General features: G+C 38.4%; 2 protein-coding genes across 4 annotated transcripts in view; both read right to left on the reverse strand.

Annotated features, from left to right (window-relative positions):
• LOC139963731 (stomatin-like) overlaps positions 1–3,334 on the reverse strand; it is a 113,427-nt gene extending 110,093 nt beyond the window's left edge. The window contains exon 1 of one of the 3 annotated variants that reach the window (XM_071964830.1): positions 2,741–3,334. In XM_071964830.1, the coding sequence (XP_071820931.1) occupies positions 2,741–2,843 (103 nt within the window). In that variant the 5' untranslated portion in view covers positions 2,844–3,334. The remainder of the gene's footprint in view (positions 1–2,740) is intronic. The other 2 variants (XM_071964831.1, XM_071964832.1) reach the window with 2 other exon arrangements.
• Positions 3,335–6,841: 3,507 nt separating this feature from the next.
• The window catches only part of LOC139963728 (U3 small nucleolar RNA-associated protein 6 homolog), a 70,217-nt gene continuing 58,543 nt past the window's right edge, over positions 6,842–18,515 (reverse strand). Inside the window, exons 15-20 of the mRNA XM_071964826.1 lie at positions 16,043–16,113; positions 14,552–14,629; positions 13,494–13,600; positions 12,464–12,530; positions 11,076–11,148; positions 6,842–9,630 (exon numbers count right to left, since the gene is read on the reverse strand). Coding sequence (XP_071820927.1) covers positions 9,473–9,630; positions 11,076–11,148; positions 12,464–12,530; positions 13,494–13,600; positions 14,552–14,629; positions 16,043–16,113 — 554 coding nt within the window. The 3' untranslated portion in view covers positions 6,842–9,472. The remainder of the gene's footprint in view (positions 9,631–11,075; positions 11,149–12,463; positions 12,531–13,493; positions 13,601–14,551; positions 14,630–16,042; positions 16,114–18,515) is intronic.

Here is an 18,515-nt window from a genome sequence, read left to right on the forward strand (position 1 = left end):
CAGATGTCCAAGCCTTTGTGTTTACTTGTTTACAACGAATGGAATATAAGAACAATGGAAGAAAATTAAATTTATAGTACTTCAGAATTTAAAATCAATCTTTGGGTGACAAATCTTAACTTTACGTTGCCCAGTTGCTACTGAAAGTATGGTGTTACCATTATTACACTTACAGGCTCATGAACTAGAGATAATAATGCTATGATTATTGAACAGATCTGAAACTTGCATTACACTAATATGATACAAGTGGCACAAGTGGAAAGGCATTGCAGCATTTTGTTTCAAAAGTAGGGTAATACAGTATATCTTAGAGAACACTTTTACTGTAAACTTTGCTGCAAAAGATTGAGGACACAGATCATAGCCATAGATTTGCCCCAGGTCTTCTCTTGTAAATTGTGTTACCTTACAGATCTGTTATCTGAATATATATACATGGAGACAATGTTAAGTACCCAATTGTAAAATAGTATAGTTTGTTATTCTTACTGTGACATTATATGGAAAGTATCTCAACTTAACTAAATTCCACCTCATTTCTTTTCACTCAAGTTTCCTTAAATACTGTAGCTCTCTCTCATCCTGCCACAACCTCAGAATATTTTCCCAAAATATTTTTCATTAACTCGGCTCTTTGAGTGAGCGCCATCTCTCAACGCATTAATTACATGAGATTTAGCAAGTACAGTAGTTAAACAGGCAGCCTTTCAGCACCTACAGTACATGTATATTCTTTGCTCCAACAGAATCTCCCCCCCCCCTTCCTCTCCACCCTTGCCCTCCCCTAAATTCTCACCCATTTCCTTCCTTTCTGTTTCAAGAACTATTCTCTTTGGTATAGCCTATCATGTCTGACAATTCCTGACCTATCATGCTGCATGCCGGGTAAACAAAAGTAAAAATGAACAATGTCACCACTCATTAAATATCTATGATACATGCTGTAAGTTATTTTGAATTCCCTCAATACTTCCTACCAGGGCATTCATGGCTTTATCCAAATCTCTGCTTCCTCTACCACCATTTCTAATCCCTTTGCTTCTCGCATCTCCCCACTCCTTTCTCCCTAGTCTCCCACTAGAAACTCCCCCCCCCCTCCTCCCAAGTCCCCTTGTCAAACCTCATGTCAATGAAAGTAGATGCACATACATCATCACTGACCTACAGTATGTGATGAAGGTCTAGATATGAACAATGTGAAACTCCTCTAACAGCTCAGAACAGTTTAGATCTGTCTGGGAGATACCATGTACAAACAAGGACATCACAGAGTCAACAGTTCTTCAACTTTTAATGTCCCCTGTGCCACATTTCACCTGGCTTCTTTGATAGAGAAAGGGTTACATACTTATTTCTCAATATCAATGATACTTTTATTGTGGAGATTCAAAGACTCAATGCCTCTTAATCATATGGACTTCTTCGTACAATTCTGTACCACAAGTCTCTCTCATTCATTATCAATCTTGCTATCCACACCAGCACACCCCAACCCCCTTTGATAAGCCAATGATGGCATCTTAGCGAGTTCCTGCTTGCAGGAGGATCTAAAATGCATACAATACATACATAATATGTAGGGTAAACATTCCCATTACTTGTGAGACAGTACTTCGATTCCTGAGAAGATATTCCTTGTGCAGTTCTCTCAGATTTTACAATGCTTAGCAGCTACCAGCAATTCATCCACTCTTCAGTAGCCAGAATTATTTTGCAAATTCTTCAAAAATCAATCACAATTATAACCTTGACCGTGCATGATCGTTACATACATACATGTATATCAAGAGAAATACATATATGGTCACATCAGAAAGCCTGTGAGCTGGGAACAAGCTTCTTTAAAAAAAAATGGCCACTGGTTCTGGAGACATTAATTTCATCCCTGGCTGTTTGGTTTCACACTGTGAAACTTTAAGCATTTTTGTAAGCATGCTTAAAGTTGCAGAATGGGCAATACTGTTCACCTGTCAGTGCTGTTAGAAAAATACACACAACTCAGGCTTAATGGTGTAAGAAAAGGAAATAATTCCATTTACCATTGTAACACATACTTCTAGGATAGGATAAATAAAAAAGTGGGAAAATGAAAAAACCAACTGACCTGGTTATATGCATTACTGACAATGACATTGGACACAACTCATTTCAAAACTAACAAAACCAAAGTCATATTTGCTGAATAGCATACATACAGTAGCTTTATAATTCAGACTGGCCAAGATCTACTTAAAGTCAGTAAATCTGTCAGTGTTAAGAAGTGTATGAAATAAGTTAAGCTAAATAGTTTGCCAATTACAAAATATAAATTTGAAAAAGGCCAGCTTTTTGAAGGGTTTTTCTGAGTGACAACCATAAATATCTGTGAAGTTTACCAATCAAGTAAATGGTACCTGTGCTTTGGGAAAGGCATTCCCTAAACCCAATTCCTTATAATATTTGCCTTGATCTTAGCAATAGTAAGGGTGGGCTCTTATCACTATATTGTGAAGCCTAACTTAAAGGCCTTTGGCTAGGCCATTCCTAGTATCGGGGTCGTTTTGTTATGGTTTAGGCCTCAGTCAAGTTAGGTTAGGCCTCATATTGTAGTATTAGACTTCAATCAAAACACCTCAAGTTTTGCAAAACGATTACAATTGAAAATCCCAATTGGTATTGTGTAAACGTCCAAGTCATAAATAATCTGCATCTAGAACAAAAGGCTGACGTTATGATAACGGCAGACAATGATACATACCCCCAATAATATCCCCAGCCTCAGGGCCGTTGGTTTGGTTTACGTAAGGATCCGCCATCAGTTCGACCTCCTCTTGCACCTCTGGAGTGACTCGGTTTGACATAGGCTACCTTCTAATTAAGACACCACAGCATGAAGTGAAAAAGGAATTCAGTTGAACAGCTAGCTTTCCGCGAATGTAAGAGCACTGAGCCTGAAATTTATCATGTCATCCCGGTTATTAATTTTGAACCACGAGATGCACGGTACAAACAGCTTATTACACTAGCTAGCTATAACGTTCGTAATGTAGTATGTTTGCGCTGTACACTTGTACGGCACTAATGAAGAAAAGCCATTTACGTCAATGACGTAATGTGTTTTTAGACATAACGAAAGGGTGAGAAAATTGAGAAAACCTTCGCTTTTGCCTTTACAGTATCATTGGAATATCAGCCATAAAGCTTCCCATTCGATATGATGTATGCAAGAAATCCACAATATATGATTTGACGAAGAAAGAAATAATATATGATAACTATGGTAAACGGAAAATGCCTGACTTCAAAGGGCCAACTCGTTAACGTTGTTTACCACTCTACCTACGTACAGTGTCGCACGCAGCAATTAAGATCAAAAGTAAACCTTTTAGTTGGTTACCGCGTCAATGCACCTAGGCAACGGTATACACATGTCAATGGTTATTTCGGTTTTATTGGTAAAGGGTTATTTCCGGACTTTAATGTGGATGAAAAGGTATAGTAACGTAACGTTGTCACTGAATAACGGGGTGATAAAAAGACAACAATATTGGGGCTAGCAAGAGAAACTTCATTTGACAGCACGAACTACTTCGTGCACCGACCTTAATGCACGCTATTAGCTAGGAAAGTTTGTGATTACGTAATCGACCTGCCACGGACCTCGGGCTCTACAGTTAGCCTGCATAGCCTCTTATAACACCATTAGGCTCTTTGTGTAAACACTGTGGAAATATCTCCCCTCAATAAGACCCTCATACAAAAAATATGTGGCAGGCGTTGTAGACTGATTGCTAAAAAGAGGTCATTTTACGACCAAGGCAGGTCGATTACGATATCTCTAGAAACTTTTCCATGATAGCCTGCTATAGTTGGGGTCTATACAGCAGACTTTTAAGCACATTTATAATGCCACATTCTCAACCCGTTTCCGATACCCTTTCCGAAGTTTTTTTGTTGTTGACAAATTGTCCTTTGTTTGAAAAACACGGAGGTTTATCGCACAGTTCTTTTCCAGTCCAACCCCGTTCAAGTCCAATTTGAGTAGCTAGCCTACTTTGTATCTCAAGTACCAATTAAGTCACCAATTAACATAATTGACAAATGGACATGATTGGGTTCAAATCCTTGCCGGATTATAAACATAGATAACTAATATACTGAATTATCCCTGAAGATGCCGACGTCATTTAGTGAAGCAAACAATAACACATATACAGTTGCGTTAACCAGCGGGGGGGGGGGCAGTTATCGAACAACCCCCCTTACCAATGTGTACCAGGGACCTGTATAGCAGCTCTTTGGCTGTAGGATAAACATGGGAGACCGCGGCAACTTCCACTCCAACTCCCTCCCGTGTTCTGTTTCCTACACCACTGAAAATGAAACAGACTTATTCGCCAATAACTTAACAGAAATGTGTTACAAACGAAATAACCTACAAATGCATTTAACATCTGCTCTCAAACAACGTCTGCATGCTCTCAAGTAATAGTGTTGCATCGGTCTGAGCATGGCGATATGTAAGTTGCAAAACATATCCTCGTGAAATGCAATATGGTATTGTAAACTATGCAACCATTCCCAAGCCTTTGCCCGCAGCCTCCCGCCCCCCCCCCCCCATCTTCCGACCCCAACCTTATATGAAAAAGACTGGTTACCACGCTGCCACCGCATTATACGGTTACTAGGTGACCATCTTGCAACAAAAGATTTACAGCTCATCATCATTCGACATCATTTAACATCATTCGACACTGTTTCCGGTTTGTGATATGTTGCCAGATAACTGTGACGTAATACCTGACGGTAACCGACGACGATCCTGAAATCGAGAAACTATAACTACTGTGTGTGCAAACTTACAACTGCCACTAGCCAGTGACCTGCACGGGATTTCAACAACAAAAAATGTGTGGGGATGGGAGGGGAGGAGGGAAAGGGGAGGGGGAGTGGTCCAAAAATGTTCCCCGAATCATTAAGCTTGGGGCTGAACTTTTGTGGTAGGGCCAGAAGCAAATGAAGAATTTGCCCTGAGGTCATTTTGACTCCTATGTACGGAGCTTTGGAGGTCGTGTGCCCAGAAAAAAAAACGAAACATCAGATGGGAAATTGTGAGGCATAGTTCGATTATAATTTAAGTCTATAGAAGAAGCCCTAAACACAAGGTTGTACTAATAAATAATAATAAACTCCAAAAAAGCCGATGTCTGTGGGTCCTCCCCCAGAAAAACAGAGTACAGTAAATCAAATGGTTCATTCTGAGGCATATTTAGACTAATTTAGGTCTTGATAAGTAGCTCTAAACAGACAGTTGGGATAATAAAACGCAATAAATTCATAATTCTATTGGAGTTATCAGAAGCAAGTGAAGGTTTCTGTAATAGAATGAGAGCTCTTCTTGGATCATTGAAGCTGTCTCCTATGTGGGGGGGGGGGCGGCTGGGGTCCTAACCTTAGACATTAGATGATGGGATGGGGGTGAAAAGGGTTCACCCAAAGTAGCGGTCCAATTCTTCCGCTGCTGTATGCATAAATCCGCCCAACTGAACCATTCTCACCGACTGATTGTCGTCGATGGGGTATTTTCTCTACCTTCTCCCACCCCCCCCCCTCCCACTCCCCTAATTCGAATATGTGGGAATAAATGAGATTTTCGTTTTCACAACTTATAATGGGCCTGCTGCTGAACAAAATTAAGGAAACATGCAACTTTTTGTCGAGAAAACTGCACAAAGGATACATTTTGACAGAAAGTTTTAATGTAACTATGTGGTTGCCCCTAAAATGAAAAGCCCCATTCCAACCGCCCTCTTAGTTAGTTCTCTACCTCTCAAAAGCATTATGTCCTTGCAATACACCCATTTATAGCCAGAACCATGATTACACTACTTGACAGGATTCAAGAATGTACCTATGTAGGAACCATGTGATCTGCTCTGAGGGAAAATCCCCAACTTTGATATCCATAAATTACTCAAAAGATTGGAATGCAATAGCCTTTCACCGATAGCAAAAAGATTCCTACCCTTAGAATAGGTTTAATCGACTTAATGAATAAATTAAAAGCCTACACATTCCAACTCCAAGTCAAGACTGTGGAAATTCTGCTTTGAAGGCACATGGGACCTCCCTTCTTGTAGAATTAGTTTTTATCTGAAACCATTATTTACAGCAGGTATAATACTTGTAACAACCAATGAACTAGACATAGCGATGATGAATTAGCCGTGAGGCTGTCTGCAGGGTTCCATGGAAGCACCTGAATTATTTCCTCACTTACACTCTTCGGAAAAAATAAGTGTAGGAATGCTGGCTGGGGATATGGCGGGGGGGGGGGGGTGTTGGTCGAATGATTGAGATGGCACTCATGCAAATTTCCCACCCCTGATCCTAGGGTTAGAGAAAAGTAGAGACATTTTCATCATTACTGATTGTCTATATCCCTGAAAACAGATAAGAGATGAAACATAATAACAGATGATGCCGTAGAGTACAATACACCCTTCTTGAGATAATCTGATCTAATAATTGCATTCAATAATAAAATAGAGAACAAAATAAAATATTCAAAATTCATCAAATTTTATTTCAGCTGCACTGATGCATTGTCCAGTAAATGTCACTGAAAAGGGAGCAACGTTAAGAAACGTTTGAGTCATTAAATGTAAAAAATGTGAAGAAACATTAATATATCATCCATTATCTGGTATAAGTAGGTCATCTGTTAGGAAAGTATGGTTCAATTCAGTTTCCATTGGCAACAACTTACATGAAAAACAATAGTTTCAAACTTGACCTAACCAATGACGAAAGATATTCAATGGCTATATTCATCCCCTTAAATTGAAAGGATAGTTGATTGTAGGATAGTTGATATTTTCATCTCACTTATGCACATTACATCATCTATGTGGTATAATCGTGGTACAACACCCCGCATTATCCAACATGCATACAATGATTATAAGACCTTATACAATCTAAACTTTCAAAGCAAGCTTCATATTAATTACAAAACTGAGTTGTTCCTTTTCTTAAACTAATTTGAACATGCCAAACACCACAAGCAGTAAAGAAACAAATAAACAAGTGACTTGTTGAAATTACTCCCTTCCCAACTGTTTACCTTCGTTTCCCTTTTTTATAGTTTCTATGGTTCTATTTAACAAAGAAAACCCTCCAAAAAAATTGGATATGTAAAAAAGTGAGCTATATCAATGTGGCATAGGAGTGTTAGCCAGGAGTGTTAGCTCAGTGGTTAGCGCCGGTGCCTTTCAATCATAAGGTCCCGAGTTTGAGTCACTCCAAGATTAATGTATGTCGTCCAGTTACAGAGTTGTTGACAATTCATAATCATAGATGTTAAATATGAATCTAAGAGACTGACTTCAGTCAGCTTGCGGCTTTTATAAGCCAATGATGGCTTCTTCGCAGGTTCCTGCTTGCAGGAGGATCTAAAATACATACATACATACATACATACATACATACATACATACATAGGCAGACTTTCAAATAACATTCAAATAACATAATGGAATTATTTCTGTTTAAATCATTCAATCAATAATGACTATAAAATCGAGAATTTATATAATTTTTTTGCAAAAAGGTAATACATATTCTTGCAAAAGAAATCCTTCAAAAATTTGTAAACAAAAGCGACTATTCTTTAAGTTCAAAGAGGAGATTGACCTCTTCATAAAACTCTGCAATTACTTCCTAGACAAAAAGCATCTTTTTAATTTCAGCAGCAAACCTGAAATACTTCCGGGTCATAAGTCAAATTTCAAAGATCTTTACATTTTTAGAAAAAAAAAAATGAAAACTTTGACAAGGAATTCAAAATGGAATTTTTTTTTAAGATATTTATCCTTGAAAGTGAATAACATTTATAACTTTATTTACACGATTACAACAAGATTTCGGCATGTCAAATCTTCAGAAACCAGAATACGATGAACTAGTAGCATCATCAATAATCTTAAAGTAATAACTAACATAAATTAGAACCATTTTGATGTCCCCACAAAGTACTCATAACCCTGTGGCCTTATGGCACAAAAGTTATAAAATCTAGATTCTTTGTCTCAGCAAAGCGCTCATAAGTCAGTGAGCTTACAACACAAATCTTTTATAATCTATACCAATATTTTTTTGTCTCCACATAGTATTCACAAGACACAAAGCTTACATAATGTAGAATATTTTGATGTCCCCGCAAAGTACTCATAACCCTGTGGCCTTACGGTACAAAAGTTATAAAATCTAGATTCTTTGTCTCAGCAAAGCGCTCATAACTCAGTGAGCTTACAACACAAATCTTTTATAATCTATACCAATATTTTTTTGTCTCCACATAGTATTCACAAGACACAAAGCTTACATAATGTAGAATATTTTGTGTCCCCGCAAAGTACTCATAACCCTGTGGCCTTACGGTACAAAAGTTATAAAATCAAGAAGATTCTTTGTCTCAGCAAAGTGCTCATAGCTCAGTGAGCTTACGACCCCAAACTTTTATAATCCATACCAATTTTGTTTTTGTCTCCGCAAAGTACTCACAAGACACAAAGTTTACATAATTTAGAATATTTACGTGTTGAGCACAAACTCAAGAATGTACTCCGAAGTCTAATATCTTAGAAATGATTGCTGTTATTCAGCCTGGCTTCAGCCGTTGACTGTTGTTTGGTCTACATTATTAACATATCGCTCAGTGACGTGAATATGTTAAACACACAAATTTGGCAGAGCTGAGGACATTTAAAGAAAACACTTATCTGCTCAAACAAGTTTTCACTTAACTGAAAGTATGAAAAAAAAAATCATCATAAGAAAAGCAAAAGTTTCATACTTGTAAAAGCAAAGTAAGATAAGTGAATGTCAACCATTTTCACCCTCTTTTGCTATAATAATGTAAATCATTTTCGTCATATTACTTGTCACTTTGATGTTCAATGCATATATGTCTAAGTAGTCACATACATGAACCTCTCATAGAATGTTCACTTCCAAGCAGTTTCCAGTCTGCAAAAGTGTTTGTGAAAAGTAATCACATTCATGAAAAGAACACCCCACTAGAGTTAAAGAAACTGAAATATGAATATGAGCTGACATTTGACTATCACCGATACCACCTATGGGCCGAACATTAAATGTCAAATCGGAAATCGTATTTGACAAGTGATAGTAATAAAAAGGAAGTCTCTCTCTCTCCCTACTTCTGTTAGAATATTACTGTTGGAATTTACCACGACTCGTCTACTCTGCGAGAAACGACCGAGGCGAAACAGACACAGTAGACCGTTGAAAGATACTTCAGTCGATACTTTAGTGCAAGGCTCAGCTGAGGTTAGAAATAACAATGAGAGGCACTACTGGTGTGTGACATGTCACACAGTACATGTGACAGGATGAAACACGTCTCAAAGAAAAGTCAACATGTGACGAGATGAAACACGGCTCAGCTGTAGCAGGGTGTAGCTGTCTACAACGATAGCTGTAGCAGGGTGTAGCCGCTGATAAATTCTTCTACGTGGATGCCTTCCAAGGCTGCCTTTGCCCGCCAGTGGAGCTGTTTGACATTCTGTAAACTAGAGAGTTGTTTGAGACTGGACTCCATATTGATGTATTCCAACCATAGATCTGTAGAATAAGCCCATAAAGTAATTTATTTTTCATTTCAACTCATTAAAATGAGGGATGTTCTCTCTCATATGTCACAAGAGAACACTCATTGTAATGTTATTCATGGATTCGGTTTGTTGTTAATCTAAACAAACGGGTCTACACAGACTGTTTAGAAGAGTGCAACAGGGGAATCAACAGCTGAAGGCTCACATCTTGGTTAAAATGTTCTTGAAAGATCTATGCATAATCACTTCAAATCAAAATGTTCTACGAATTAAAAGCACAGGGGGGAAATATGCGATACACTGAGACACAACAGATGAATATCTCTTAAAATGTGATAGATATATGGAGGTATGTCGATCTGGTGTCCTTTAATCGTTTTAAGGCGCATAATCTTAGCTGAAAATTATAATATTTACTTCATTTTAGTATCTTAAAAAGAATAGCAGGGAAATTCTTGAATGTTTAATTTTGACTTTATATTAACACTGCCAGGGTTTATATGATGTTAATTTTCATTGTATTGCTTAACTTGCAACATGTTATACTGTACTTTACCTGGCTGGTTACTACAGGCTAACACAGGCTAACAAAAATACATGTTGTACTGTGCTATACCTGGCTGGTTACTACAGGCTAACCAAAATACATGTTATACTGTACTATACCAGGCTGGTTACAACAAGTTAACCAAAATACATGTTATACTGTACTATACCAGGCTGGTTACAACAATCTAACACAGGCTAACAAAAATACATGTTATAACCTGGCTGGTTACTACAGGCTAACCAAAATACATGTTATACTGTACTATACCAGGCTGGTTACAACAATCTAACACAGGCTAACAAAAATACATGTTATAACCTGGCTGGTTACTACAGGCTAACCAAAATACATGTTATACTGTACTATACCTGGCTGGTTACAACAGGCTAACATAGGCTAACAAAAATATGTGCTATATAATACAATACCTGGCTGGTTACTACTGGCTAACACAGGCTAACCAAATACATTTTATATTGTACTTAACTGGACGGTTACAACAGGCTAATAAAAAAAAATGTTATATTGTACTATACCTGGCTGGTTACGACAGGCTAACAAATATATATGTTATACTGTACTATATATACCTGGCCGGTTACAACAGGCTAACTAAAATACATATTATATTGTACTGTACCTGGCCGGTAATAATAGGCTAACCAACATACATGTTATATTGTACTATACCTGGCTGGTTACGGCAGGCTAACAAATATGCGTGTTATACTGTACTATATATACTTGGCCGGTTACAACAGGCTAACCAAAATACATGTTTTATTGTACTATACCTGACTGGTTACAACAGGCTATTCACAGGTTAACCAAAATACATATTTTATTGTACTACACCTGGGTGGTTACAACAGGCTAACCATAATACATATTATATTGTACTATACCTGGCTGGTTACTTCCATACTCTCTAAGAGCATCTTCATAAGCCTCACGTAGCTTGGAGGTGTTTGCTTCAGGCTGTAGAAAGTAGGAGAAAAACACACATTACTATTAATCTTCCTTGTGTAATATGATGTCTGTTAATTGTCTAGTTTTGGCACAAACCAAAGTTTTCTTGTAATATCAAGAATAAAATGCACATATATACATCGATGCTTTCTGAAGTTGTACTACACATCAAGCGTAACATGTTTTTAAGTTTTTGTATTTTCCTGGATCAATGAATCAGACATTGGCAGCTGGCTTCTTAATACTCCTTTCTTGGCATTGAACCCATGTTGTGATTACCCCAGGCTAGTTGTGACCCAAGGCTTAAAACCTTACAACAAATACTCCCTGGTGATTGGTTTATTTAGCTGGACAGTCACTGAACTACATGCAATTAATTGCACATGGACTAAAAGTTAGTAAACAACAACAACACACATCCATCAAAAAATTGGGAAACGATTCACAATGAAGCAGGGAGGAAATTAACGGTCAGGTTCTATCGGAAACCTTGTTTACCAATCACTTGTTTTATGTTGTTTTTACCCTAGCTCCTGATTGACTTTAAAAGCTTCACGGCTGTGATTGGGAAGCATGGAGCTAAGCTACTCTGTTGCATACAACTCCATCAGTGTATTGAATATGAAGACAATCTGTGTGCCATAATCTAAATACACTTACAAACTGAATACATGTGGCATGCATGGAAGTAAAATACGGTTATAAATTTATTGAAAAGTAAAAATCCGCTGGTTTTAATAACTAACTAGATGAATCGGGTAAGTTACTGACGTTAATTCTTCATAGAGCATTCAAAAATGAGACTCTGTGAGTAAATACTTCAAATAAAATCAAAACAACTTGAACAATAAAGTAACAGGCAAACAAAAACAGGAAGTTGACCTTTAAAGAATAGTCTAGGTCAAAGGTTATTTTTTGATATGTTAAAGAGGAACATTATCTTAGCATTCTAGTGAAATTTGCATTCAATTCCTATGTACCGTTTTTGAGATATTGACAGTTGAAGTTGCCTACTTTCGTACCAAAAGTGAACTTGGAGCAAACAGGTTTGTCCTAATACTGTTGCACACTGATAAATGATGTATTGTTTTCCTTTATTATAATTTACGTCTAATTTTATATTCCACAATTGGATGCAGCCATAATGTGAATGTACCATAGGTATTGGTATTTTATTAACTTCACATCCCCTTTAGACAAACTAGTAACCCTATCCAATCCAAGGTCAAATCAATAGACTGAAAAATAAAGAAAAACAGAACATCTTTTAATCATGTCTGCTGGGTTTTGAACTTGACCACAACACAAAGTGTTAATATTTTACCTGGGTCCTCTCCAAAAATATTTTCCTCTTGAAAAATTCAACAGAGACCGGCTTATCGACCTTCAATCTGAGGAGGAAATTAAGTAGAGTTAGTAAAATATATATAAAACAAACAGAGAGGAATTCAAATATATTAGTATCAATTCAATAAGTTTTCAAGTGTTCTACAGTTTTTCTGCTTTAAGCAATGATCTAGATTTGAGACATACAAATTATTTCTCTGCACAGAATAGTTTTTTTTTAAAGCTTTGAGAATAATTTTCTTCTTTCGTGTGCCAGATGGTTATGTTAAGTTATGTTAGCCTAGACATCAACTGAGTAAATAAAAAATGCGATTTTGTTTTTTTAAGGGGGGGGGAGATGGCTTTAGAAAGGGGAAACACTCTTTCTCTCTTCAAAAGAGGATTCTTTGTTTCATATTATTCTCATTGGACTGAGTTGATACCAGACTTAATAGCATGAATAGACCAGCAATGGTATGAGTACAAGTAGACTTCCCCTTGGTGTGAGTTCCAGTACAAGGCTTTAAGACGAGCACTAGTTCTTTATTTTACACTAGTTCCTAAACTAACATTCAAAATCTCCAGAGTACAAGTACAAATCCAAGAGGCTGACAGAGGCTGAGGAGGACAGGTAACTATGACAACGCGGACAGGTAACTCTGACAACGAGGACAGGTAATTCTGCTGGAGTATAAACTCACTATTTTGTTGATATGTGTTAAATATCTGTCAAATGTGACACAAATCGATCTCATTTATGCCTCAAAAAGGCCAAAAACTCCTCCATAAATCCCATACCCAAAACACATTATAACAGACACATGTAGGAGTGGGAACTTAATCATAACTCCCTTCAGCCCATCCACATCCCCCATCCACATCCCCCACCCCCACTCCCAACCAGCACTTTCTTCCACAATGTAAAGACAAACTGATTCTAGATCTGCGACATTTCACACTTTTGACTTGATTTACAGCCTTACCAAATAGCCAATAATCACAAGTCATAATCAAACTGCTGCACTTACTTTCTATAAACCTTTCTCATTTTCTTTAGGCCTCTGTTGATAGCAACAAATTCTAAATAACACTCCTTGAATGGGATGGCCACATTACGATGTTCCTTACAGGCAGCCTGTAACAGTGAGAGATAGAGAGAGACAGAGGTTGAAACAATTAACAAAACAATTAACAAAGCAAACGCAATTTTTTTACTTTTAATTTTTTTACTAACAGCCAGGCTGCAAAGGCTATAGTCTGTTGTGCTGTCCAGCTTAACACAATGGGTACTTCAAGTCTGGATAGAAACTTTCTATTGCTTGATATTGATTCCTCCTTGATGCTGATTCAGCTGTGGGCCAGTGCTGTGGCCGGGTGGATAAAGGCGGTGGCATTGAAGCAATGAGGCACAGCAATCGGGAGGCTCTGGGTTCGATACCCGGCCGGGGCATAGTAAAGGTGGGTTTGACATCCAAGAGCATTCTACAGTTTTCCCATCTGAAATGACTTGTTAACTTGAAAAGATTCCAAATTTGAGTCTAAATGTTGAATTGGAAGCCACCCTTGCGGGCTTCTCCCACATTTGTGGTCGCTTAAGCGTTAATATTATTGTTATTGTTTATCTATTCCGTAACTTAGTCTGCCATTTTAAAATCATCCATGTTTCTTTTGCTCTTGTACTGCCTTCAAGAACTGCTCGAAGCAAATAAATCTACTATGGTGCTGATGAGACTGTGCACCCTGCAACAGTAATTAGTTTGATGAGAACAGACAAGGTACAATCACTGTTTTACTTGGATGAAAATCTAGTCATCATTTACCATTTATGTAGTAATCTGTACTGTTCTCTTCTTGTTGTATTCATAGTATCTTTATATTGCACATATTACTGGTGTACTACCCTGCTTGGGGTCAGGAGGTCAAACAGCGTCTCCAAATATGGCGTATGTTTGAACAGGCTATTACCGAAATAAATCCCAACTTCACCTCTAAAATGAGCCGTCATTGTTATCTTTTCCGTTATAACAATTTATTAATAATCCAGTCTTTTTTTATTTATTTTTTTAAATAAAAATGTAATGTTTACCTCGAATATGACTTCCACTCTATCCCTATCGTAAAGTAAGCACCAGTCAAGCCCGACGTTCCATATGCTAAGAGCGTGCTGTAAAATGAAAGACTGGTAATTTATTCCTCTCTCACTCGAATTTGGAAAATAATTTTATATTGGTACATGTAAGTAGTGGGATATTACCTCCACGAACATTCTAACAGCTTAAAGTGGTTAGTAACAATAAAGTTGCGAGTAACAATCATTTTAGTGTGCAAAAAAAAAAATTGAAAATATGCCCAACACTGCATTGATAACAGATGGGTGCTGTTCATGTTTTGGCTGTTTACTCTTGCTCTAAAGATTAGCTGCATGATAACCTTAAAAATTCATTAAAAAATTCTACTTACACAAAAATTTGAAGCTTACTGAATCAAATCTAATCTTAAAACCAATAGCTGTATGTTTCAATGTGTTATTGAATACCTTGATGGCAATCATCAAAGAAATATCACAATATACCCGCAAAAATTGAGAAATGATTTTTACTACATTATCTTTCATTTTTTCCTCTCGTATTGTTATTTTTGTATCCTTTTGGTGCTTTTTTCTTTTACTATCTTTGCAAAAGGAATGTGTGTGTGAGACAAACTCAGAGGTATTGCTTTCATGGCAAAATGTTTATGCAATATAGGCAAATTACTACACAAAATTCAAACTTGTATAGGAGTCTTTGTACACAGGGGCAGCAGCCCTGCAGAATTCAAAGCCTTCAATACGGGTACACAAAATATGAACACTTGAAGGTCTACGTACACCCAATGAACAACATTTTCCTACTTAATCTAATAGGCATTAGCAATCATGGAAATCGCTGCAACTCCCATTAAATTCCATCAAAGATTGACTATTTTACAAGTGTTTTACTCAATTCTAGTTTTATTTATGAATAAACATTAGCTAATTATGCACATTGATGATGTACTGGGACTGACTGCCTAATTTTCTGTTGTGTTTTCACTTTGCTTTTTACAGCCTTTGTTGAGGGCAAACTGGTTAGGTGTCTGTAGTACTTTGTATATTCACTAAAACCTACCATGATTTTCTAGGTAACTACTTTTCCCAACTTTATCATGCTTTTTCCACATTCTCCATATCAAGATGTTTTGCTGAAATGGAGGTGAGGGTGGGTAGGAGCCATACATTTTACAGGTATGTTACATTGCCTAAATGTATGTGTTGTAAGAAATAACTCAAATTAGCTAACACTGAAAAAGTGATTGTTAGTGCACTTACAATACCCACATTATAGTTTGCAATCTTTAATACCCCCACTTGAATTTTAATCGAATAAATTAAACTTTTTTCTTCCCTTGAACACAGTATGTCAGTTTTTTTTGTTTTGAGGTTATCATTTCCCAAAGAGCACGCAGTGCTCTCAGGATTGATTTCATTAGACTTTCAGTATTATTCAGCCGTTACCCAGGTTATCATTCTCTAGCGTTTATAGCCATAAACACATCTTACCTTGGACTTGACATTGGAAACAGCCTGATCAAACAAGTTACATATTTGGTCAGCAGCACCTGCAGAGTCGGCTGTGGAAGGAAAATATGAAAACTGATTATGTATGTATTTTAGATCCTCCTGCAAGCAGGAACTCGCGAAGAAGCCATCATTGGCTTATCAAAGCCGCAAGCTGACCGAAGTCAGTCTCTAACATTCATATTTAATGTCCATGATTATGAATTGTCAATTGTCAACAACTCTGTAACTGGACGACATACAAATTAATCTTGGAGTGACTCGAACGGGTTATTATTAATTTATCATGGTCAGAAAGGGAGAAAACCACCAAAAGATCAGGTTTCTTTTTTCTTAAGGTGTTTTCTTTACAATTTTGTGTTACAAACAAAAACTCCCAAACATCCCTTTCAAGTACCACGAACACCTAACCAATTTGCCTCATATTCCGTACATTTGTTGTGTATGATAATTTCATTCAAAATTAAATTTTTCGAAACCTCTTTTCGTTTCTTAGATATACACATTTGAAGTTTTGATAGATCTGGGAAACTCGTTAAGTATGTGCGAACTATGTAGCATTGCACTCATCTGAATTTCTTATGTTAGTCCTTAATAAGTTCACCCCTAATTACTGTGTTAGGGCACTACACCTATCTAATTGTGTCATGAACCAGTCGCTGAAGTTACACCAATATGGAGAGGGACCCAAAAGTGGGTTGCAAATTTTGTTTTAGATGGGTCCCAGCTTTTGGAGCTTGTCCACGTCCTTAGTACAAGCTAGCCCTCAAGCATTCTGATCATCGATTCTGGGGGGAGGGGTCTGATCATCGATTCTGGGGGGGGTATGATGATCATTTCTGAGGGGAGGGGTCTGATGATCGATTCTGAGGGGAGGGGTCTGATGATCATATCTGAGGGGAGGGGTCTGATCATGGATTCTGAGGGGAGGGGTCAAATGATCATGGATACTGAGGGGAGGGGTCTGATCATGGATTCTGAGGGGAGGGGTCTGATCATGGATTCTGAGGGGAGGGGTCTGATCATGGATTCTGAGGGGAGGGGTCTGATCATGGATTCTGAGGGGAGGGGTTTGATCATCGATTCTGGGGGGAGGGGTCTGATCATGGATTCTGAGGGGAGGGGTCTGATCATGGATTCTGAGGGGAGGGGTCTGATCATGGATTCTGAGGGGAGGGGTCTGATCATGGATTCTGAGGGGAGGGGTCTGATCATGGATTCTGGGGGGAAGGGTCTGATCATGGATTCTGAGGGGAGGGGTCTGATCATGGATTCTGAGGGGAGGGGTCTGATCATCGATTCTGAGGGGAGGAGTCTGATCATCGATTCTGAGGGGAGGGGTCTGATCATCGATTCTGAGGGGAGGGGTCTGATCATCGGTTCTGAGGGGAGGGTCTGATCATGGATTCTGATCATGGATTCTGAGGGGAGGGGTCTGATCATGGATTCTGAGGGGAGGGGTCTGATCATGGATTCTGAGGGGAGGGGTCTGATCATGGATTCTGAGGGGAGGGGTCTGATCATGGATTCTGAGGGGAGGGGTCTGATCATGGATTCTGAGGGGAGGGGTCTGATCATGGATTCTGAGGGGAGGGGTCTGATCATGGATTCTGAGGGGAGGGGTCTGATCATGGATTCTGGGGGGAGGGGTCTGATCATGGATTCTGAGGGGAGGGGTCTGATCATGGATTCTGGGGGGAGGGGTCTGATCATGGATTCTGAGGGGAGGGGTCTGATCATGGATTCTGAGGGGAGGGGTCTGATCATCGATTCTGATCATCAATTCTGAGGGGAGGAGTCTGATCATCAATTCTGAGAGGAGGAGTCTGAATCGATTCTGAGGGGAGGGGTCTGATCATCGATTCTGACGGGAGGGGTCTGATCATCGGTTCTGAGGGGAGGGTCTGATCATCGATTCTGAGGGGAGGGGTCTGATCATCGATTCTGAGGGGAGGGGTCTGATCATCGATTCTGAGGGGAGGGGTCTGATCACCGATTCTGAGGGGAGGGGTCTGATAATCAATTCTGAGGGGAGGGGTCTGATGATCGATTCTGAGAGGAGGAATCTTATCATTGATTCTGAGGGGAGGGGTCTGATGGGGGGGGTCATAGCTCATGGAAGCTTGTAGGTGGCAGATACCAAAGTTTGGGGACTGCTGGATTAAACTGTAAACTGTAGTGCCATGATGTATGCATTCGATAACTGAATAATTATCACTGTACGACAGAAAAGACATATTTTGCCATCTCTGGGGAAAAATGGGGAAGGTGAAATAGGTGGGACTAGAAATGGAAGCTGTAGCTCAAGATCCATGCAAACAAATCCAGGTCTCTAATGACAAAAATAGATCGATAATAACTGATTTCCATTCCAAATGAAAATCCCTATTGTTGTGAGCCTAACTAAAACTTAAGACTTACTAATTTTCCATTAAACTTTTTTAATCTTTGACAT

The sequence above is a fragment of the Apostichopus japonicus genome, chromosome 22 (genome assembly GCF_037975245.1).
Source record: "Apostichopus japonicus isolate 1M-3 chromosome 22, ASM3797524v1, whole genome shotgun sequence".
Lineage (NCBI taxonomy): Eukaryota > Metazoa > Echinodermata > Holothuroidea > Aspidochirotida > Stichopodidae > Apostichopus > Apostichopus japonicus.